The sequence below is a fragment of the Bubalus bubalis genome, chromosome 10 (genome assembly GCF_019923935.1).
Source record: "Bubalus bubalis isolate 160015118507 breed Murrah chromosome 10, NDDB_SH_1, whole genome shotgun sequence".
NCBI lineage: Eukaryota > Metazoa > Chordata > Mammalia > Artiodactyla > Bovidae > Bubalus > Bubalus bubalis.
Window position 1 is genome coordinate 20,889,589 of NC_059166.1, and position 20,354 is coordinate 20,909,942.

At 37.2% G+C, this 20,354-nt stretch overlaps 1 protein-coding gene across 5 annotated transcripts in view; it reads left to right on the forward strand.

Annotated features, from left to right (window-relative positions):
* The window catches only part of SHPRH (SNF2 histone linker PHD RING helicase), an 89,053-nt gene that overhangs the window by 17,577 nt on the left and 51,122 nt on the right, over positions 1-20,354 (forward strand). For 4 of the 5 annotated variants that reach the window (XM_025294432.3, XM_044924129.2, XM_044924131.2 and 1 more), the window contains 10 exons: positions 1,582-1,690; positions 2,143-2,399; positions 4,270-4,929; positions 6,142-6,393; positions 7,174-7,252; positions 11,526-11,689; positions 11,803-12,059; positions 14,079-14,200; positions 18,325-18,413; positions 20,086-20,178. In XM_025294432.3, the coding sequence (XP_025150217.2) occupies positions 1,582-1,690; positions 2,143-2,399; positions 4,270-4,929; positions 6,142-6,393; positions 7,174-7,252; positions 11,526-11,689; positions 11,803-12,059; positions 14,079-14,200; positions 18,325-18,413; positions 20,086-20,178 (2,082 nt within the window). Of the gene's footprint in view, positions 1-1,502; positions 1,691-2,142; positions 2,400-4,269; positions 4,930-6,141; positions 6,394-7,173; positions 7,253-11,525; positions 11,690-11,802; positions 12,060-14,078; positions 14,201-18,324; positions 18,414-20,085; positions 20,179-20,354 lie in introns of all 5 variants that reach the window. The other variant, XM_044924132.2, reaches the window with a different exon arrangement.

Genomic DNA, 20,354 nt, shown 5'->3' on the forward strand with positions numbered 1-20,354 from the left:
AGGCTTCTCTGTCCATGAGATTCTCCAGGCAAGAATAGTGGAGTGGGTAGCCATTCTCTTCTCCAGAGGATCTTCCCAACCCAGGGATTGAACCTGGGTGTCCTGCATTGCAGGTGGATTTCTTTACCATCTGAACCCCTGGGGAAACCCTCTAAAATGTAGAGTTGTGTTTAAAAATATAGAGTTTATAAGAAAAAAAAAACTTCACTGAGACTCATAGCTTATAGCTTATATTTTCAGATAATGAAATTGTCAAATAGCACATTAAATCCTGCCGAAATGAGGCCACTAGTTAAAGACATAACGCTAATTACCTGGAGGGTCCATCATGCTCACAACCTTAGTGGTTATATGATCTTTTGATAGGATAAAGTTTGCAAAATTATCCTTTCAGATTTCTTTTTTTTTACTGTTTCAGGAATAAATTTTAATTAACTGTGGTACAAAAATGGAGTTAAACAGATTTATGTTTATTTTATCAGAAAATGAATATAAAATATTGACCATATATTTATATCTAAAAAAGACTATTTTTCTGTGTGATTTGTGTACATGTGTATAAATACTCTTTTTGCATTTGTAAATATTTTAATATGTACACATTTTCAGCATAACATTATTTGAATTTGTCATTATTTTCCAGTGTGACTGAAAAGTCACTTTAAAAGAAAAATACTGTTGACCTTTGTTTTTCTACTTTAGATTTTTAATTTTTCCTTGCATGATATTCAGACTTCATAAGTGATAAAGTTAAAGAATTATTAGTTTCAAACTTCCTGTATTCAATGAATTTTAAATCTAAAATATCTATTATAAAAACTCAGTCTTTAACAATGCTATGTACAAACAAAATTGTAAGATTTATAAAAAGTAACTTTACCAACTCTCAGAGTTTTCTTGCTGCTGCTGCTGCTGCTGGTAAGTCGCTTCAGTCGTGTCCGACTCTGTGCAACCCCAGAGATGGCAGCCCACGAGGCTCCCCCGTCCCTGTGATTCTCCAGGCAAGAACACTGGAGTGGGTTGCCATTTCCTTCTCCAGTGCATGAAAGGGAAAAGTGAAAGTGAAGTCGCTCAGTCGTGTCTGACTCCTAGTGACCCCATGGACTGCAGCCTACCAGGCCTCTCTGTCCATGGGATTTGCCAGGCAAGAGTGCTGGAGTGGGTTGCCATTGCCTTCTCCCCTTTCAGATTTGAGTAAGGGATAGAGTAGGGAATGTCTGTTTCCTTTGTAGAAAAATGAGTTGGCATGTACAGTTTTAACTATCAGTAACTTCCTTTTGAGGGTTTTCTTCTCATTAGCTGTGTTAATTTTAACTTATTTTGATTGCTATTACAAATTCAGTGGGTTAATACAATTTTAAACAAGCCTTAACATGTTAATTTCAGAAGTTTCACACTTTAATATGCATAATTTTTTAAAATGATGGCTAGCTTTTAACTCTGAAATAAAAAATAAGGTTTCTTTCATAATTTGTTACAACTCTTTTGTATCTCCTTAATAGAAGGAGGGTTAATTTTGTGAAGCAACTCGGAATACTGAAAGCAAAACACTGTGTAACTGCTAAACGTTGTTTATATCAGGGAGAAGTGGTAAATTATTTCATTCCATCACATTATTCTGGTGGAAATGTAAAAAAGACAGAAACCCAGAATATGGAATTTGAACCAAAAGAAAAAGTCCAGTGCCCCCGTAAGTATGAAATCTCTTAAAGATAACACCTTTTACAGTGATATTTGTTCTAATTCTTATAATCCTTAATAACAATATCTTATAATTGTTATAAATAATTGTTTTTGCAGTTGTTTATACTTTGCATCAAAGTTTGGTTACAAGGCATATTATCTTAACAAAAATAAAGATTTATTCTTTGGTTTGACTTGATCCAGATAATTTGTTGCTTAATTCATAGATTAGCAAATTAATGTAATTCTTCTTAAATAATTTTCATTGCTGTAATTTATTTCTTAATTGAGATAAGCTTAGTACATATTCTTCAAAATGATGATATACAGACAGCATGTCTTTAATAAATCTTTATTTTTTACTTAACATGGTTCTTAATGCACATTAAGATTAACTGAGTTTTATTTTCTTTTCGCTTTAATTGTTTTGACTGAGTTAGCATATCCTTTTGCATTTAGCTACACGTGTGATGATCCTGACAGCTGTTAAAGAAATGAATGGAAAAAAAGGAGTTTCTATTCTTTCCATCTACAAATATGTCAGTTCTATATATAGATATGATGTTCAGCGGAACAGGAGTCTTCTGAAACGGATGCTCAAATGTTTAATTTTTGAAGGCCTTGTGAAACAGATCAAAGGCCATGGTTTTTCTGGTACTTTTACACTGGGAAAGAATTACAAAGAAGAGGACATATATGATAAAACGAGAAAGCAGGTAACAGCATTTATCGAGTAATTGTATGTGATGCTTTACAAAGTAAGTTGACAGATCCCACCTGTCTAAAGCTCTTAGAGCCAGATGATAAAAAAGAAGCATTAGGAAAAGCACTAATGGTTATGACTTCTGTTTTCTACTTTCTGAATAAAAGTTCCAGCAGAGTAGAAACTAAAAATAAGTATTAATTGAGTGGATTATACAGTTAGTTTGTAAAGCATAATATAGGTTAAAATAAGTTTTGTTCACCCTCATGCTATTGTCAGCACTCAAAAAGCATGTTCCATACTTTAAAAATGTTAATACATTACATCTGCATAACTCTTTACATACGATTTGAATCTTTTATAAAAGTTCTCATTTTCCCTTGTCATCACCTTTTAAAATATTTACATTTTGTTATAAAACTTCTTCTTCTGGGCCAATACTACAATTTGCTTTTAAGAAAATAGTAAAAAATTTGTGAATATAAATCAAGAAAAAACTGATGACAACAATTCAAAATGTGGAGTTACTAGCTTAGCTACTGTGAAAGAAATGACAAACCAAAAAGTTCTCTTCCAAGAGTAGTGAGTCTCCAGCATTTTCTCCCCAGCCAGGTTAGAAGACTGCAGTGAACTTCTGTGCTTTTAATAATCCTTCTGCTACCAAAAAAGGAAAATCTTCTTCAGTTAATGCCAATCATTCCACGTTAATGTCATTCATTCCTCTCTTTGCCCTTGACTGTGACATCACTTCTAGGAAGGTGCAGCTGGCATCTGCCTCCCCAACACAGCCCCTGTCTGTTATATAACCCCCTTATGCAGTCCTGTAGCATCATTTTAAAGGGTTGTGCTCAGTTGTGTCCTACTCTTTTGCAACACCATGAATTGTAGCCCACCAAGCTCCTCTGTCCATAGGATTCCCCAGGCAGGAATACTGGAGTGGGTTGCCTTTTACTGTTCTCTCTTTTCCAACAGACTCCTTTGAGACCAGGAGCTAAATATACCTCATACTTATATCCCCAGCATCTAACATGTTGCCTGGCACAGAATTGGCATTCAATAAATAATTGCAAGAGGGTACACCAGTAGAAGGCAATGGCACCCTACTACAGTACCCTTGCCTGGAAAATCCCATGGACGGAGGAGCCTGGTAGGCTGCAGTCCATGGGGTCACACAGAGTCGGACACAACTGAAGTGACTTAGCAGCAGCAGCACCACCAATAGAAAGGAGAAAGAAAGAAGGAATTTATCTGTTTATTGCAGTAACTAGTAGATTAATTTTTACTTTGGTTAAAAGCTATATTTTAGTACTTGATATTTTTATAATTGCCCCTGTTGTTGTTTAGTCAGTAAGTCATGTCCAACTCTTTTGTGACCCCGTGAACTGTAGCCCATGGACAAGGCCCCTGTGTCCATGGGATTTCCCAGGCAAGAATACTGGAGTGGGTTGCCATTTCCTTCTCCAGGGGACCTTTACAGCCCGGGGATTCAACCCACATCTCCTGCACTACCAGTGGATTCTTTACCCCTGAGCCACGAGGGAAGCCTGTAATTGCCCTACTTTGTATTATAAACTACCAGTCTTTTATTGATTTAGACAAACTGTAAATTATAAGAGGTTGATAGCAAAATTAGTAGCTCCCTTTATTTCTAAGTTTTATTCCTTCCAAATATTAATAAAACAACAGGAGAGTTTTCTTTTCCTTTTGGGCCTGTGGGGAGAGGAGTTCATAGAGCAATTTGAAAACCACTGATCAGGAGTGATTCTCCTCAGGGAAAGAGTGACAAAGACTGCCTATGAGATTTTTATGTAAAGCACATGAAGTTGGGTGTTTAACTTTAGCTATGTCACTCCACTGAAATAAATAAATAATGTTTTTCATAGGCAGTGGGGAGTCCAAGGAAAACTCAGAAAGAATCCAGAAAATCAGGAAACAAGGACACAGACTCTGAATATTTGCCATCAAACACCTCTGATGATGATGATGATCCTTACTATTATTACTGCAAGCCCAGGAGAAATCGTAGTAAATGGAGGAAGAAACCTATTCCGTCCACAAAAAGGGAAAAAAGCCAGCTGAACATCAGTCTCAACCCACAGGATCACTGTCCACCTACTGGTAACTCTGAAATTACTGATGTTACTACATCTGAAAGTACATGTGTCTTTGAAGTCAATCAAGAACATTCAGCAAAGGACCAAGCTGAATCTCTAAATCCTGTTGGTGATGACATGCCACATTCTAATATCATGGGTCCCTATAATTCTTCTAGTTATCGCTTTGAGTGCATATGTGGTGAACTTGACCAGGTAGACTGTAAGCCTCGTGTTCAGTGTCTGAAATGCCACTTGTGGCAACATGCAAAATGTGTGAATTACGAAGAGAAGAATCTGAAGATTAAACCTTTCTACTGCCCCCACTGCCTTGTGGCAATGGAGCCAGTATCCACAAGAGCAACTCTGATCATCTCCCCCAGTTCCATCTGTCATCAGTGGGTGGATGAAATCAACAGGCATGTGAGGTCATCATCTCTTCGAGTTTTGGTAAGACAGTTTGGACTCTTTAAAGGGATAGGAAAATGTAAGTGTTTGCTTATGATAATTTTTATAATCTTTGTCACCTTGTTTTTCCCAAAATTAACTTAATGAGATAATAATATTCAGAACTTGAAGAGGAAATTGAGAATAAGAAAAAGTACAGTAGGCTGTTGATTCTTTTCTGACATCAGAAGTTAAAGCACTTTGAGTGGAAAGTTGTGAAAGTTTTTGAAGAAGTCCTTAATCATATAAGGGAAAACATCTTCGTATTCAGAAAGAAATGCAGTTCAAAGGCAGCATTGTTTAATAGTTATCTGCTTGTATGATCCTACATCATTTAGCTCCAGAATCTTCCTCTGAAGCCTCAGTTACCCCTTCTGTAAAATAAGAATTTACTCATTCAACAAATATTTAGTGAACACCTATTGTGTGCCAGAAATTGTGCTAAGTTCTAAAAATTGTACCCCCACACACTTTTTGTGAAGATTAAATGATTTGATAAACTGCTGGCACATGGTCAGTGTTCATTTAATGTTATTGTTCACTACTGTTAGTACTGTTTACCCTTTGTGTTCTTCTTTTCTTCTTTCCACACAAATGTTACTGGAGATTTTCTATATTTCAGCCACTATGATAGGCATGTATAATACAGTAGTTTATAAAACACCAACTTTGCCACTGAGGAGCTCTGTTCTGTAGAGGAGGCAAACCTTGGTTTGTATCTTGACTCTACTAGTTTTGAATAAGTCACTTCATGTTTTCTATGTGTGACATAGGAATAATAACAACTAACAGAATTGTTAAAGGTGGGAGATAAAACTCTGCAGTGCTAAAACATAAAAGGCATTCAGTAAATAATAGCTCTTGTTCTACTTTCTCATACCATTGTGCTTTCACACAAACTATTGATTCCATCTACCCACCTACCTTTTCCCCTTTCTTCCACCCATGAAAACTCTTGAATGTACTTCAAGATCTACTGCAAATTTGAATTCCTCTCTGAATTTACCTTCTTAGCCATAAAATTGGTCTCCACTGTGATGCTTTAGCATTTACTTCTGTTCCAGTTCCTTTCACATTGCTTATGTTTTTAGTCTTCCACAGTAAAATGCATCTTTCTCTAAATAGGTCTGGGATGTATCTTATAGGATGTTTGGTTATAAGCAAATAGAAAGTGCTCGCTAAGGGTATAAATGAATGTCTGTGATTATATCCTAGGTATATCAAGGAGTGAAGAAAGATGGTTTTTTACAGCCTCATTTTTTGGCAGAACAGGATATAGTCATCATTACTTACGATGTCCTCCGTTCAGAACTAAACTATGTAGACATCCCACACAGCAACAGTGAGGATGGGCGTCGCTTAAGGAACCAGAAGCGCTACATGGCTATTCCCAGTCCTCTTGTAGCTGTGGAGTGGTGGAGGATCTGCCTTGATGAAGCTCAGATGGTCGAATGTCCTGCTGTAAAAGTAAGAATTTATGCAGAATTGCTTAAGGGCTGGGGAAGAGACTGGAGGAAACTGTTCATAGGAAATTTAATAGTTTACATGTAGTTTAACCCACAGTATTGACATTCGCCAAAAGTTTGCCTTTGGACACTTTGCATTTGCTTTCTCTTGTGCATGAGCTGTATAATCCTTAGAAATTATTTGGTACTCGGAATCATTGTTCTGTATGAAAAGTTCATGTATATTTGAACAAGATGGTAGTTTTTATGTGATGTATATCTAAGTAAACTCTACTTAGGTACTTTAATCAGCATTTCTGCCACATGGAGTGCTCACCATACAGGCTCTGGTAACTGACAGCTTTTTATCAGAGACCAAATGGTAATGGAAAAACACTAGAGGAAAAACTTTTATTCAGACTTCATTGTATGTCTTTATTCTGTCTTCTTTGCCCAGTCTGTGACCTGAACTGAATTAATAAATCATGCCTGTTAGCCCAGTGGTTATTCTCGTCTGAAGGATGGGATGGTCTAGGGAATGTATCAGTCAGCTGGGGCATTTTCATTCTACCCATACATGAATTTCTTTTCCTCTTTGAAAGGACACATTGCAGCTTCCTGCTAATAAGAGCCCCACACTAGAAGACAGCCCACTGAATATGATGTTCAGTATTTAGTGTGATAACTATTCTGTAAGGGCAAATGCATCTGACCTGAAGCCTGGGCTTAAGAGCTGTTTTCATAAGTAAACACAATCCTTGTGCATTTTTCTTGTGTCTCCCTTTTCATTCTCTCCCATCAGGCTGCAGAAATGGCTCAGCGCTTGAGTGGGATTAACCGCTGGTGCATCAGTGGCACTCCAGTACAGAGAGGACTGGAAGGTAATGGATGGTTTCCTCACATATTGCCTTTATTTGAAAAACTTAAATTTTTTGAGCAAAAAATATTGCTTAATTTTTGCTTAAATCCTTAGGTGATTCTGCATATATTAAAATATATTTATATTTGATCCTAATAGTTTCAGACATCTACCTTTTTAAAAGGAATCAAGTGCTTTTTGTTTATATCTATATGAAGACAGATATGTAGTTGAGTAGTCCTACTGTCCTGATTTGAGCAGTTATTGTGCCTGCCTGAACACTGTAGACACAGGCCTGAATTGGACTCAAAGATCCAAAATGGTGAGTAGAAAACAGGGAGAACCTGACAAGAAAGAAAGAGGGAAAGAGAGAAGAAAAAGGAATTAGTTTCACATGGCTATGTCTATAAAGATAAGGACTTCCCCTCACACATTTTAACTGATGCTTCTACATCAGTCTCATTCATATAACTAATTTTTTCCATAGAACATAGACAACATTTTAAAAACTTTTGTCAAAGTTGGAAATATTTGAGACTAAACGTTTAAATAAGTAAATGTTGGTTTACGTAATAAATTTCTGCAAAAACTGTCACTAAAATGCAGTTTAATTATAAAAATATAAATATCCTTAGTCCTATGGCAGATGTTTATCTTCAAAACCTATCATTCTTGAAAATTCAGGTTTTCATGTATCAATTGTTCTTAGCAGGATAACTTACTATTCTGCTAAAGTAAAAATATCAACATCTATTACAATGAACTGAGAAACACTATTTTTTTATGACTATTTTTAGGGGAAAAGAGTTTTTTAGGAAGATGTTTAAATATATATTTAAATACTTGTGTAATTTTAGTAAATTACATTAAGCTACATATTTGTAGAATGCTGCTGCTAAGTCACTTCAGTCGTGTCCAACCATGTGCAACCCCATAGATGGCAGCCCACCAGAATCCCCAGTCCCTGGGGTTCTCCAAGCAAGAACACTGGAGTGGGTTGCCATTTCCTTCTCCAGTCCATGAAAGTGAAACGTCAAAGTGAAGTCGATCAGTTGTCTCCGATGCTTAGCGACCTCATGGACTGCAGCCTACCAGGCTCCTCCATCCATGGGATTTTGCAGACAAGAGTACTGGAGTGGGGTGCCATTGCCTTCTCCAATTTGTAGAATAATATCAGGCTAATTAAAAGGCCAAATTTAGTGGTCTGCTGTTACATTGGAAACTGTCCAGTACGTTAATATTTAGGTGTTAATAACATAATCACCATGGTGTGATCATTCACCTTGAGCCAGACATCCTGGATTGTGAAGTCAAGTGGGCCTTAGAAAGCATCACTACGAACAAAGCTAGTGGAGGTGATGGAATCCCAGTTGAACTATTTCACATCCTAAAAGATGATGCTGTGAAAGTGCTGCACTCAATATGCCAGCAAATTTGGAAAACTCAGCATTGGCCACAGGACTGGAAAAGGTCCGTATTCATTTCAATCCCAAAGAAAGGCAGTGCCAAAGAATGCTCAAACTACCGCACAGTTGCACTCATCTCACATGCTAGTAAAGTAATGCTCAAAATTCTCCAGGCCAGGCTTCAGCAATACATGAACCATGAACTCCCAGATGTTCAAGCTGGTTTTAGAAAAGGCAGAGGAACCAGAGATCAAATTGCCAACATCTGCTGGATCATCGAAAAAGCAAGAGAGTTCCAGAAAAACATCTATTTCTGCTTTACTGAGTATGCCAAAGCCTTTGACTGTGTGGATCACAATAAACTGTGGAAAATTCTGAAAGAGATGGGAATACCAGACCACCTGACCTGCCTCTTGAGAAAACTATATGCAGGTCAGGAAGCAACAGTTAGAACTGGACATGGAACAACAGACTGGTTCCAAATAGGAAAAGGAGTACTGTCAAGGCTGTATATTGTCACCCTGCTTACTTAACTTACATGCAGAGTACATCATGAGAAACGCTGGGCTAGAGGAAGCACAGGCTGGAATCTAGATTGCTGGGAGAAATGTCAATAACCTCAGATATGCAGATGACACCACTCTTAATGGCAGAAAGTGAAGAGGAACTAAAAAGCCTCTTGTTGAAAGTGAAAGAGGAGAGTGAAAAAGTTGGCTTAAAGCTCAACACTCAGAAAACGAAGATCATGGCATCTGGTCCCATCACTTCATGGGAAATAGATGGGGAAACAGTGGAAACAGTGTCAGACTTTATTTTTCTGGGCTCCAAAATCACTGCAGATGGTGATTGCAGCCTGAAATTAAAAGACACTCCTTGGAAGGAAAGTTAAGACCAACCAAGATAGCATATTCAAAAGCAGAGACATTACTTTGCCAACAAAGGTCCATCTAGTCAAGGCTATGGTTTTTCCAGTGGTCACATATGGATGTGAGAGTTGGACTGTGAAGAAGGCTGAGCGCCGAAGAATTGATGCTTTTGAACTGTGGTGTTGGAGAAGACTCTTGAGAGTCCCTTGGACTGCAAGGAGATGCAACCAGTCCATTCTGGAGGAGATCAGTCCTAGGTGTTCACTGGAAGGACTGATGCTAAAGCTAAAACTCCAGTACTTTGGCCACGTCATGTGAAGGGTTGACTCATTGGAAAAGACTCTGTTGCGGGGAGGGATTGGGGGCAGGAGGAGAAGGGGACGACAGAGGATGAGACAGCTGGATGGCATCACTGACTCGATGGACATGAGTCTGAGTGAACTCCTGGGAGTTGGTGATGGACAGGGAGGCCTGGCGTGCTGTGATTCATGGGGTCACAAAGAGTCGAACGTGACTGAGCGACTGAACTGAACTGAACTGAACTGAAGATCTCATTGAACTCAAGAGTTAGCTAAGAAGGTGTAGAGAAAATGCCTATCACAGTTACTTTATTCTCCTTTTAATGTTAAAGGAATATGAGCAGTAATTCTGCAGTTCCCTGGGTACTTAATTTGGGATGAATAAGATGTTGGCAGGTGTTTTGAGCATCTGGCACCCTTTAACAAATTTTTGATTAATTTTTTAAACAGCTTTATTGAGGTATGAATGACATATAATGAAACTATAAATATTTAATATATAAAATTTGTAAAACTTTTGACATATATTTACCAGGGAGTTTATTTCCACAATCAACATAATGACACCAAAAGTTTTCTCATGTCCAAGTTACCTTAAAAAATAGCATTTCCTGAATGTCTGGAAATTTAGTTTATTTTTCATCTTTGCTTCCGTGATTCTCTGATATCTTTAATGCTATCACTCTTAAAATGTATCAGGTTTTTTGGGGGGGTTTTGCGTTAATAGTAATTGCGGTGGGAATGTTAGCCTGATGTGACTTCAGTTCAGTCAATGTCACGAATCTCGGTCCATACTTCTTCAGGCACTCTATCGGATCTAGTCCCTTCAACCTATTTCTCACTTCCACTGTATAATCATAAGGGATTTGATTTAGGTCATACCTGAATGGTCTAGTGGTTTTCCACACTTTCTTCAATTTAAGTCTGAATTTGGCAATAAGGAGTTCATGATCTGAGCCACAGTCAGCTCCCGGTCTTGTTTTTGCTGACCGTAAAGAGCTTCTTCATCTTTGGCTGCAAAGAATATAATCAATCTGATTTTGGTGTTGGCTCTCTGGCGTGTAGAGTCTTTTCTTGTGTTGTTGGAAGAGGGTGTTTGCTATGACCAGTGTGTTCCCTTCGCAAAACTCTGTTAGCCTTTGCCTTGCTTCATTCAGTACTCCAAGGCCAGATTTGCCTGTTACTCCAGGTGCTTTTTGACTTCCTACTTTTGCATTCAAGTCCTGTATAATGAAAAGGACATCTTTTTTAGATGTTAGTTCTAAAAGGTCTTACAGGTCTTCATAGACCTTTTCAACTTCTTCAACTGACTTACTATGTTGTATTTGGAAGTAGAAGTCTCATTTGTTTTCTTTTTGTGTTAGACCAGGGTTTCTCTGCCTTAACCCCATTAACATTTTGAGCCAGATAATTCATTTTTATTAGGGGCTGGTTCTGGTTATTTTGTATATTGAGCTTTTACACTCCGGATGCTGGTAGTGTTCTTGCAGTTGTGACGCCCGTAATGGTCTCCAGTCACTGCCACATGTCCCTAGTGGGCAAAATCATACCCTTCCACCCCAGTTAATAGCCACTCTGCTAGACTGATAGAGAGAAATCAGGTTTGATAATTTATTAGTTAGCAACATTTGTTTTTGCTCCATGGTAAAGTCAAAAATTTCAAGTCAAACCATCCTAAGTCAGACTATCTGTATTCTCAACATGCTTTTTTTCTTTCTTTTCAGATCTATTCGGGTTAGTGGTATTTCTTGGTGTTGAACCTTACTGTGTCAGACACTGGTGGGTTCGACTTCTCTATCGTCCTTATTGCAAGAAGAATCCTCATTTCCTCTACAGCTTTATTGCCAAGATAATGTGGAGGTCTGCAAAGAAAGATGTGATTGACCAAGTCAGTAGCATAAGTATTTTTTGATTAAGTGTATTAGGAAAAAAATTTAAGAAGCAGAGTTGGGGTGAAAAGTTAAATTTCCAGGTGACATTTTTTTTTTCTCCTCTGTTTAGATCCAGATACCCCCTCAGACAGAAGAAACCCACTGGCTTCACTTTTCTCCAGTGGAAAGGCATTTCTATCACCGTCAACATGAGGTGTGCTGCCAGGATGCAGTGGTAAAACTCAGGAAGATTTCCGACTGGGCTTTGAAGCTCAGCAGCCTGGACAGAAGGACCGTCACCTCCATCCTGTATCCATTGCTGAGGCTCCGGCAGGCCTGCTGCCACCCACAGGCCGTTCGTGGCGAGTTCTTGCCACTCCAAAAAAGGTTTATTATCAGTCTTCTTATACTGTAAGAAATAATAGAGCAGTGATCGACAGTATTGGGGGAAGGAAATGGCAACCCACTCCTGTGTTCTTGCCTAGAGAATCCCGTGGACAGAAGAGCCTGGTGGGCTGCTGTCCATAGGGTCGCACAGAGTCGGTCACGACTGAAGTGACTTAGCATGCATACATACATAGGCAGTATTAAAGCAATTAGCTTCCTAGCCCACAGTTTCATTCAGGATCTTAGAACTGAGTTGTCATCTGTTTTTAGCAGTGTGGTGATTTTTCTTCAATATGGAACCCCATTTGTGAAAGAGAACCACATCAAAATTATTTTCATGGTTTTGAACATTTTTTTAGGACTGTTGAAGGGTTTTGTTGTTTTTTTTGGTTTTTGTTTATTTGTCTTCTGCTGCACTCCAGATAAGAAACACTTTTGTTCATTTTGCGTTATATTTTTTGGTTCTGGCATCAGGGAATTAGGTGAATTAGATTCCTATTAAATATTTTCTTTATAATTATAAACAAAGAGGCTAGTTCCTATCACAGTTTGATGAACAAACAAATTTTTTGGGACAACAGAGTATTGAAAGGAATAATCAAAGAATATAGTTAGGAATAATCAAAGAATATAGTTAAAAAGAATATAAAGTTATAACTTTATAAAGTTATAAAGAATATAACTATATTCTTTGATTATTCCTTTCAATACTCTGTTGTCCCCAAAAATTTATTTGTTCATCAAACTGTGATAGGAACTAGCCTCTTTGTTGTTTTTTTTTTTTCAGCACTTGATATTAAAAAGATATCCTTTCAGGTGCTATAAGAAATATAAAGAGGAATTTGACTCTTATCCTTGACTATGAGCAGTTTGTAGATAACTAAAGGCAATGGCAAAGATTAGTCAAAGTGTGAAGTGAAAGTGTTAGTTGCAAAGTCGAGTCTCACTCTGCAACCCCATGGACTGTAGCCTGATAGGCTCCTCTGTCCACGGGATCCTCCAGGCAAGAATATTGGAGTGGGTTGCCATTCTCTTCTCCAAGGGATCTTCTTGTCACAGGGATCAAACCCAGGTCTCCTGCACCGTAGGCAGATTCTTTACCATCTGAGCCATCAGACAAAATTTATAGATCTTTATAATGTAAAGAAAATATTGTGTATTTCACAAGAGGTATATATGAATTGCTGTGGGGCTTCCCTGGTAGCTCAGACAGTAAAGAATTCGCCTGCAATGCAGGAGACCTGCCTTCAATCCCTGGGTTGGGAAGATACCCTGGAGAATGGAATGAATGCCCACTCCAGTATTCTTGCCTGGAGAAGTCCATGGACAGAGGAGCCTGGCAGGCTACAGTCCTTGGGGTTGCAAGAGTCAGATATGACTGAGCGACTTCACCACCACAACCACCACTTTGCACTTTAGGAAGATTTTTCTAGTTCTGCTCTTCACTGACTGAAATGATAAAGAGTTAAAGAATGAGAGGATCAAAAGAAAGCTTCAGTTCAGTTCAGTTCAGTTCAGTCGCTCAGTCGTGTCCGATTCTTTGCGACCCCATGAATCGCAGCACACCAGGCCTCCCTGTCCATCACCATCTCCCGGAGTTCACTCAAACTCATGTCCATCGAGTTGGTGATGCCATCCAGCCATCTCATCCTCTGTCATCCCCTTCTCCTCCTGCCCCCAATCCCTCCCAGCATCAGAGTGTTTTCCAATGAGTCAACTCTTCACATGAGGTGGCCAAAGTACTGGAGTTTCAGCTTTAGCATCATTGCTTCCAAAGAACACCCAGGGCTGATCTCCTTTAGAATGGACTGGTTGGATCTCCTTGCAGTCCAAGGGACTCTCAAGGGTCTTCAAAAGCTTGCTAGAATAGTAAACTAATAATGATAGTGATGAAAATGGAGGTAAACAGATATAAAGGATCACAGAGACTCTGTAAGAGACTGGTACTCTTGATCTTATGTAATATTCTCTCACTTGGAATCTTCTTTCTAGTTCTGAACAACCTGCCTTTTCTTTTAGCACCATGACAATGGAGGAACTGCTGACATCCCTGCAGAAGAAGTGTGGCACTGAATGTGAAGAGGCGCATCGGCAGCTAGTCTGTGCCCTCAATGGCTTAGCAGGCATCCACATCATTAAAGGTAGAAGGCGATGCTTTGTTATCTTTGATTCTTCTAAATACTTAATGAGGAAGATTAGTTATAATGTAAATCAAAGTCTCCCCAGAAAGACACTGTCACACAGTATTAATCATAATTTAAATAGGTCCAACTTAATGGAGAGCAGTTATACAGAACATTTCCAAAAAAAAAGTTTCAATATGCTTTCACCAAACATTTCCACTTTTAGAAGTTTTTTGTGTAAACAGTCGAAACAACCAAGATAGTGAACAACTGAAACAACCAAAATGCCTAGAAATAGAATGGTTAAATTGTGACACATTAAAGTGAATGTTGGTCATTGACTTACAAAGTAGTATCACTTGTAAGTTCAATCTCCCAACAAATATTGGAGTATTTGCTATGTGCTGGTTATGATTTAGGTACTAAAAATAATGTAGTAAAATAAGTGTCAATCTAGCCTCATATCTGAAAAATTCATTTTTCTATAAGCATTTTATAGTATATATAATGCTATTATATATACATATTCTGTTTATCCTCATGATTGCCCAATAGTTTAGTCATTACCATCCCTTTTTTATTTGAGAAAATGGGTTCAGAAGGCTTAGTTGCTTTCTCAAGATTACAGCTAGAAAGTGACAAAGAATTTGCCCTGGATCTCTTGATTTCACATCAGATATATAATTTTTTTATTATCCTATGTCCTCTTCTTTATCAAATGGGCATTTGTAAACCTCAGTATTATACTATATAGTAGGTTGCAACTCACCATCAAAAATTTCTGATGTTGAGTGATATGTCACTTGTAAATGATCACAATAATAAATTTCAGATTTCCCAACTTGATTATGAACTGCATTTCTCATTTTATTCTGTGTTGTTATGACTCAGAAGCTTAGACAGTAAATGAATTTCTTCACTTGGCCTTTTTTCTAGTCTCCTTGTCAGACTTGTCTCTTTTCCCCTGCTGTGAAATTATGCACAATATGGGAATTGGGAGGGTTATTCATCTGATCATTGTCCAAACACTGTAGCACTCTAACAGGATCAGTGTTTGACTGGCTCCTGTGTGGCAAAATACCATGCTATGATGTAGCAAGAGGTGCATCACTGCTCTTTTCAGGTAGTTCCCACTGCTTTCTCACCGTAGTTATTTGTCTGTGGCTGGAAACTATTGCTGATTGTTAAGAAGAATTCCTATTAGAAAGTCTGTTAATAAATGGTATGTCTATTCTCATTTAATGGTAATTATAAACTTAACTGTGGGGGATTAACTACTTTCAGTTTCTAGTTTAATTCATAGTAGTATATTAAATAATATACATTTTTGAAAGTAACATTACATATTTAACTTATATAATTTAAACTCTTCTAATATTAGAGACCAGATAGTACAGATATGACTTCTAAATGAAATCTAAAATTAATATTAAACTCTAAAGGGATTCACATATTACATGCAAATATACATATATATGATATACAGTGTATATTTTAAGGTCCTCACTGATTATGGTGTTAAAAACATGATGTTATTTTAATTTTGTGTACTATATACGTGAAATATATATGTGTGTGTGTATCTACACACACACACACACACACACACATATATATATATATATAGAAGTGTTTTAGGTTCAGTTTTCTGAGAAAGAAAGCTTTTTTTCCTGATCATCACATATATTTTTCATTTCTACATGTGTTTTTTTGGAAAAAATTAGTTTGGCAGTATCGAACCAGTAGTTTGTCTAGTTGTTAATATGTTTAGTGCCATCAAGTGGCAAAGAATGGATATTTCCATATTTGGCTTATATTTGCATAGCTCATTGAATATGGATATTTTTATGTCTTGGTCTGGGAAAGACATAAAAATATTTTTTTTTTCACTATAAAAAATCTTTTTTTTTTTTCATTAAGTAGTGAAAAGAAAGCAGATATTGTAATGAATAGCTCAGTTTCATCTGCTTTTATTATAGTCTAGTCATTGTACCTTCTTTAAAAGGTATAATAATTATGAAGAGAAAATTATGAATTATTCTTTATAAATGACAGTATAAATATTAATGGAATCCATATGTCTTTTGAAGAGCTAAAGAGAGCACATTTGTGTGAAGATAATTGTGTTACTCCTACATTATAATGCAACTTTATTATTATGAAAGTAATCTGCTTTATAAAAATGAATAGAGATTAGATGACTTGGAAGGTACTGTGAAAATGTGTGCTTTAGAAAGCTTTATATTAAATAACTGGTAGAACTAGATATGGGAGAAGGCAATGGCACCCCACTCCAGTACTGTTGCCTGGAAAATCCCATGGATTTTCTGGTAGGCTGCAGTCCATGGGGTCGCTAAGAGTCAGACACGACTGAGCGACTTCACTTTCACTTTCCACTTTCATGCACTGGAGAAGGAAATGGCAACCCACTCCAGTGTTCTTGCCTGGAGAATCCCATGGACAGAGAAACCTGGTAGGCTGCAGTCCATGGGGTTGCACAGAGTCAGACACGACTGAAGCGGCTTAGCAGCAGCAGCAGAACTAGATGTAAAACAGTGGTATAAAATCAAGTGTTTTGTGCAACAATTTGAATGTACTTAATGCTGTTGGACTACACTCTTAAAAATGGTTGAATCGTAAATTTTATTTTATGTATACTTTACCACAATAAAATATACATATATGGAATCAGCTTTAACAGAGAGAAAGTGTGTGTGTTAGTCACTCAGTCATGTCCGACTCTTTGCAACCCCGTGGACTGTTCTTCTGTCCATGGAATTCTCCAGGCAAGAATACTAGAGTGGGTTGCCATTCCCTTCTCCAGGGGATCTTCCTGACTCAGGGATTGAACCCAGGTATTCCGCATTGCGGGCAGATTCTTTACTGTCTGAACCACCAGGCACATATATATGTATATAGAATGTTCATTATGGCTATGAGCAAAATTCTAAATCCATGATATTAGTAAAACTGGTTTAAAGTTTAAAATAAGCAAGTGTATGCAACAATCAGGATAAAAGCTTTTTCCTCAGCAAACTGAAATTAGAACATCTCTATCTTTTTCTCCCTTGTGTTTCATGATTTTGCCACTGTTAGATTTTCATTTTAATTGTATGTATAAATTACTGGTTTCAAGTTTTTCCCCAGGCAGGAAAAAAGATAGGTTGCATTAGTCAGAGCCATTAAAAATGTTTCAGCTCTCCTTCACTGAAGTCTAATGAAACTTTCTGAAAGAATCAGGTAGTAAATATTTTAGGCTTTGTGAGCCATAAGATTTGTGACAACTGTTCAGCTGGTGTAATACAAAAGCTGCCCCAGGCAGTACGTGAAGTCCTCGTGACTGGGTTCCACTAAAACTTGATTCATGGACCCTGAGATTTAATATCATGTAATTTTCACATGTCACAAAATAGTATTATCTTAGTTTTTATTTCAACCATTAAAATGTAAAAATAAATTCTTAGTGTGTAGACCCTAGAAAAATACAGTCCGATAAGACCCATGGGCCATAGTTTGTCAGCTTGTGCTTTTGTACTTTTTTATGACTTTATTTGTATGAGCTATTTTTTAGGTATAACAAAAAAAAGCATAAATCTCTTAGACTAACTGTGAATTATATAACCAGAAATAGAAAGAATTGTAAATTTTTGAAATGTAGTTATAAACTAAATCATTCTGGCCTAATACCAACAGAAACAATACCTATCAAGAGGAGTGCATTGTTTTTCTGAGAAGTACATGTACATTGGTCATAGTGTTTTGAATATTTGTTTATAAACACATGTAAGTACCCTAAATTTGTCCTTAATTTCAAACATCCTAATGACTACTGCTTAGAAGTCATTAACTTGAAAAAGAAGAAAACATTAGTTTAAAAGTTAGAGTTTGTTTTTTAGCATAATTTTAAAACATTGTATTTGATTGGTATTCTATTTCTGTGAAATTTTAACCCCCAAGAAAGGGTGCTATCATCAACTTTTTTTACTGGGGCAGTCATATTAATACCAACTCAAATTCCTTTTCGTAAAAAATAAATTAGGGAGTTCTAATCAATGCTGTATTATTACAGTAGGTATTTTTAGATGACTTTGAGAGCTAAATATGTGATTTTCTTATTCTTTAAACATATTTTGATTATCCAGGCGAGTATGCTTTGGCAGCAGAACTATACAGAGAAGTGTTGCGTTCATCTGAGGAACACAAGGAAAAACTCAAAACAGATTCACTGCAAGTAAGTAAAACTAAACAGTTTCAAACTGTTTGATCTTTGTAAAATAAATTTTCTGAATATTTAAGAGGACGAAAGGTAACAAGTGGAGTGAGTCACAGTCACTGGGGATAAAACTTAAAATTCATGTTGTCTTAACAAGTACCCAGGATGTCTTTTTGTATAGACCCAAAAGTTTGAGAAACACTAATATTCTGTCTACTCAGGCCAGTATTGGCTATGAGGCTGACTAGATAAGCCTAACCTACATTAGAAAAGCAGCTCAAAACATTCGTATTTCAAAGAATGGCATCAGTTTTATCACTTTTGCGTATTTACATCAGCATATTTATTTACATGATATTCAGCAAAAAAAGAAATTGAGTTTCACTCAGCAGTGGAACTAAGTAATAACAATATTTATCCAATGGTCTTCTAATTTAGTTTTTGTAGGCCTTTTAGGGATATTTGGATATTTGAATTGTAACACTTAAGTGTGAAATTTCTTCTTCTTGATTCTATCAGTGGATCATATAGACAAGACTCTAGCTAAATGGTAAATAAGATCCCTTTTATGAATCCTGGTAAGTTTAGGCTTGAGTCCCAGGTGAGGCTTCTTTTTTACTGTTCAGAACCTAGACCTTGGAACCTCATGTTCACCTGTGTCTGAGCAGGTGTTAGGAGGAGTGTATGGGGGAGGGGGAAGAGGAGAGAAAATTAAATACTAGTATCCTTATATTATGTATGCATGGATGAGGATTACAGAAGACTTTGGACCTTAAGCAAATGTGTTTACCTTATGAGAGAAGGAGCAAATACAAAGATACTGTGCTCCTGAATAAAGGAAACAGAAGTGGACAGGTGAGTCCAGTGCGCCTGAGCTCAAGAGTGAAGAGTAAACCGTCAGGCAGTCTGGTTCTTGCTTTGAGTCACAGCAACTCAGCCTGCTAACCAGGCATAACCCAAGGAATGTCTAACTCTGTCCAATCAAATTAACCACTCTGCTCTGTTGGGATAAACATGTAAGGGAACAGAGAGAGAGGTGTTCCTCCCAGTCCATTCCACCAGCTTGTGCAGAATGCAGCAGAAGCCTCAGTACAGTCACAGACCCAATATCACAGTGAGATGTCTGGCTTATAGTAATATTTAATACAGAGATTTAAGGTGAAGTTTTCTCCTTTATTCTACACCATCTTCACCTCCAGCCCCTCCTCTTTTCAGCCCTTAAATTCAACAGATCCAGGTCACAGCCCTGTTTTCTTATGTATTTCATTATCTTTGGTTTTATAATATCATAAATTGCTAGGCTCATCCAGACTTATTTTCCAGAAGAGGAATCAAGTCTATCATCAACCTTTCTACTTTACTGGACTTACTGGACATATTCATATTTCCCCATATAGACAAGTGCATGTATAAGAGAAGAAGTTACCTATATTACATACTTTGTTAAAAACATAGACATGTTTCATAAGACCATATATTTTAACTGAAAATTTACATCATTATGAATTAAGATAATTACAGTAAAACTGACTGAAGAAAGTTGGTATCCAAGTTATATTTAAAGGAAAAGAATCCAATGATTTGGCCTTAAATGCATTATTAGTGTTCTCTATGCCTTAGTGATAGTAGATTCTCCCCTTAGAGTCCACTGCATTGGCTGTCATAATTGCTGCCTTTTATATGTTTGTAGAGACTTCATGCTACCCATAACTTGATGGAATTGTTGACAGCCAAGCACCCAGGGATACCTCCTACCCTGAGAGATGGCAGACTTGAGGAAGAGGTAATTTTTTTTTTTCATTCTGCCTATAAAAGAATTTTTTCTCAGACTTCATATTCCAGCTAACTGATACATCCTAGGAAATCAAAAGGTAATCATGTTTCCTTGCTGCTTTGATGTTCCAAACTTTGCTGTGGTGATTTTGGGTGGCATAGAATAGCAACTTTCCATATTATTTT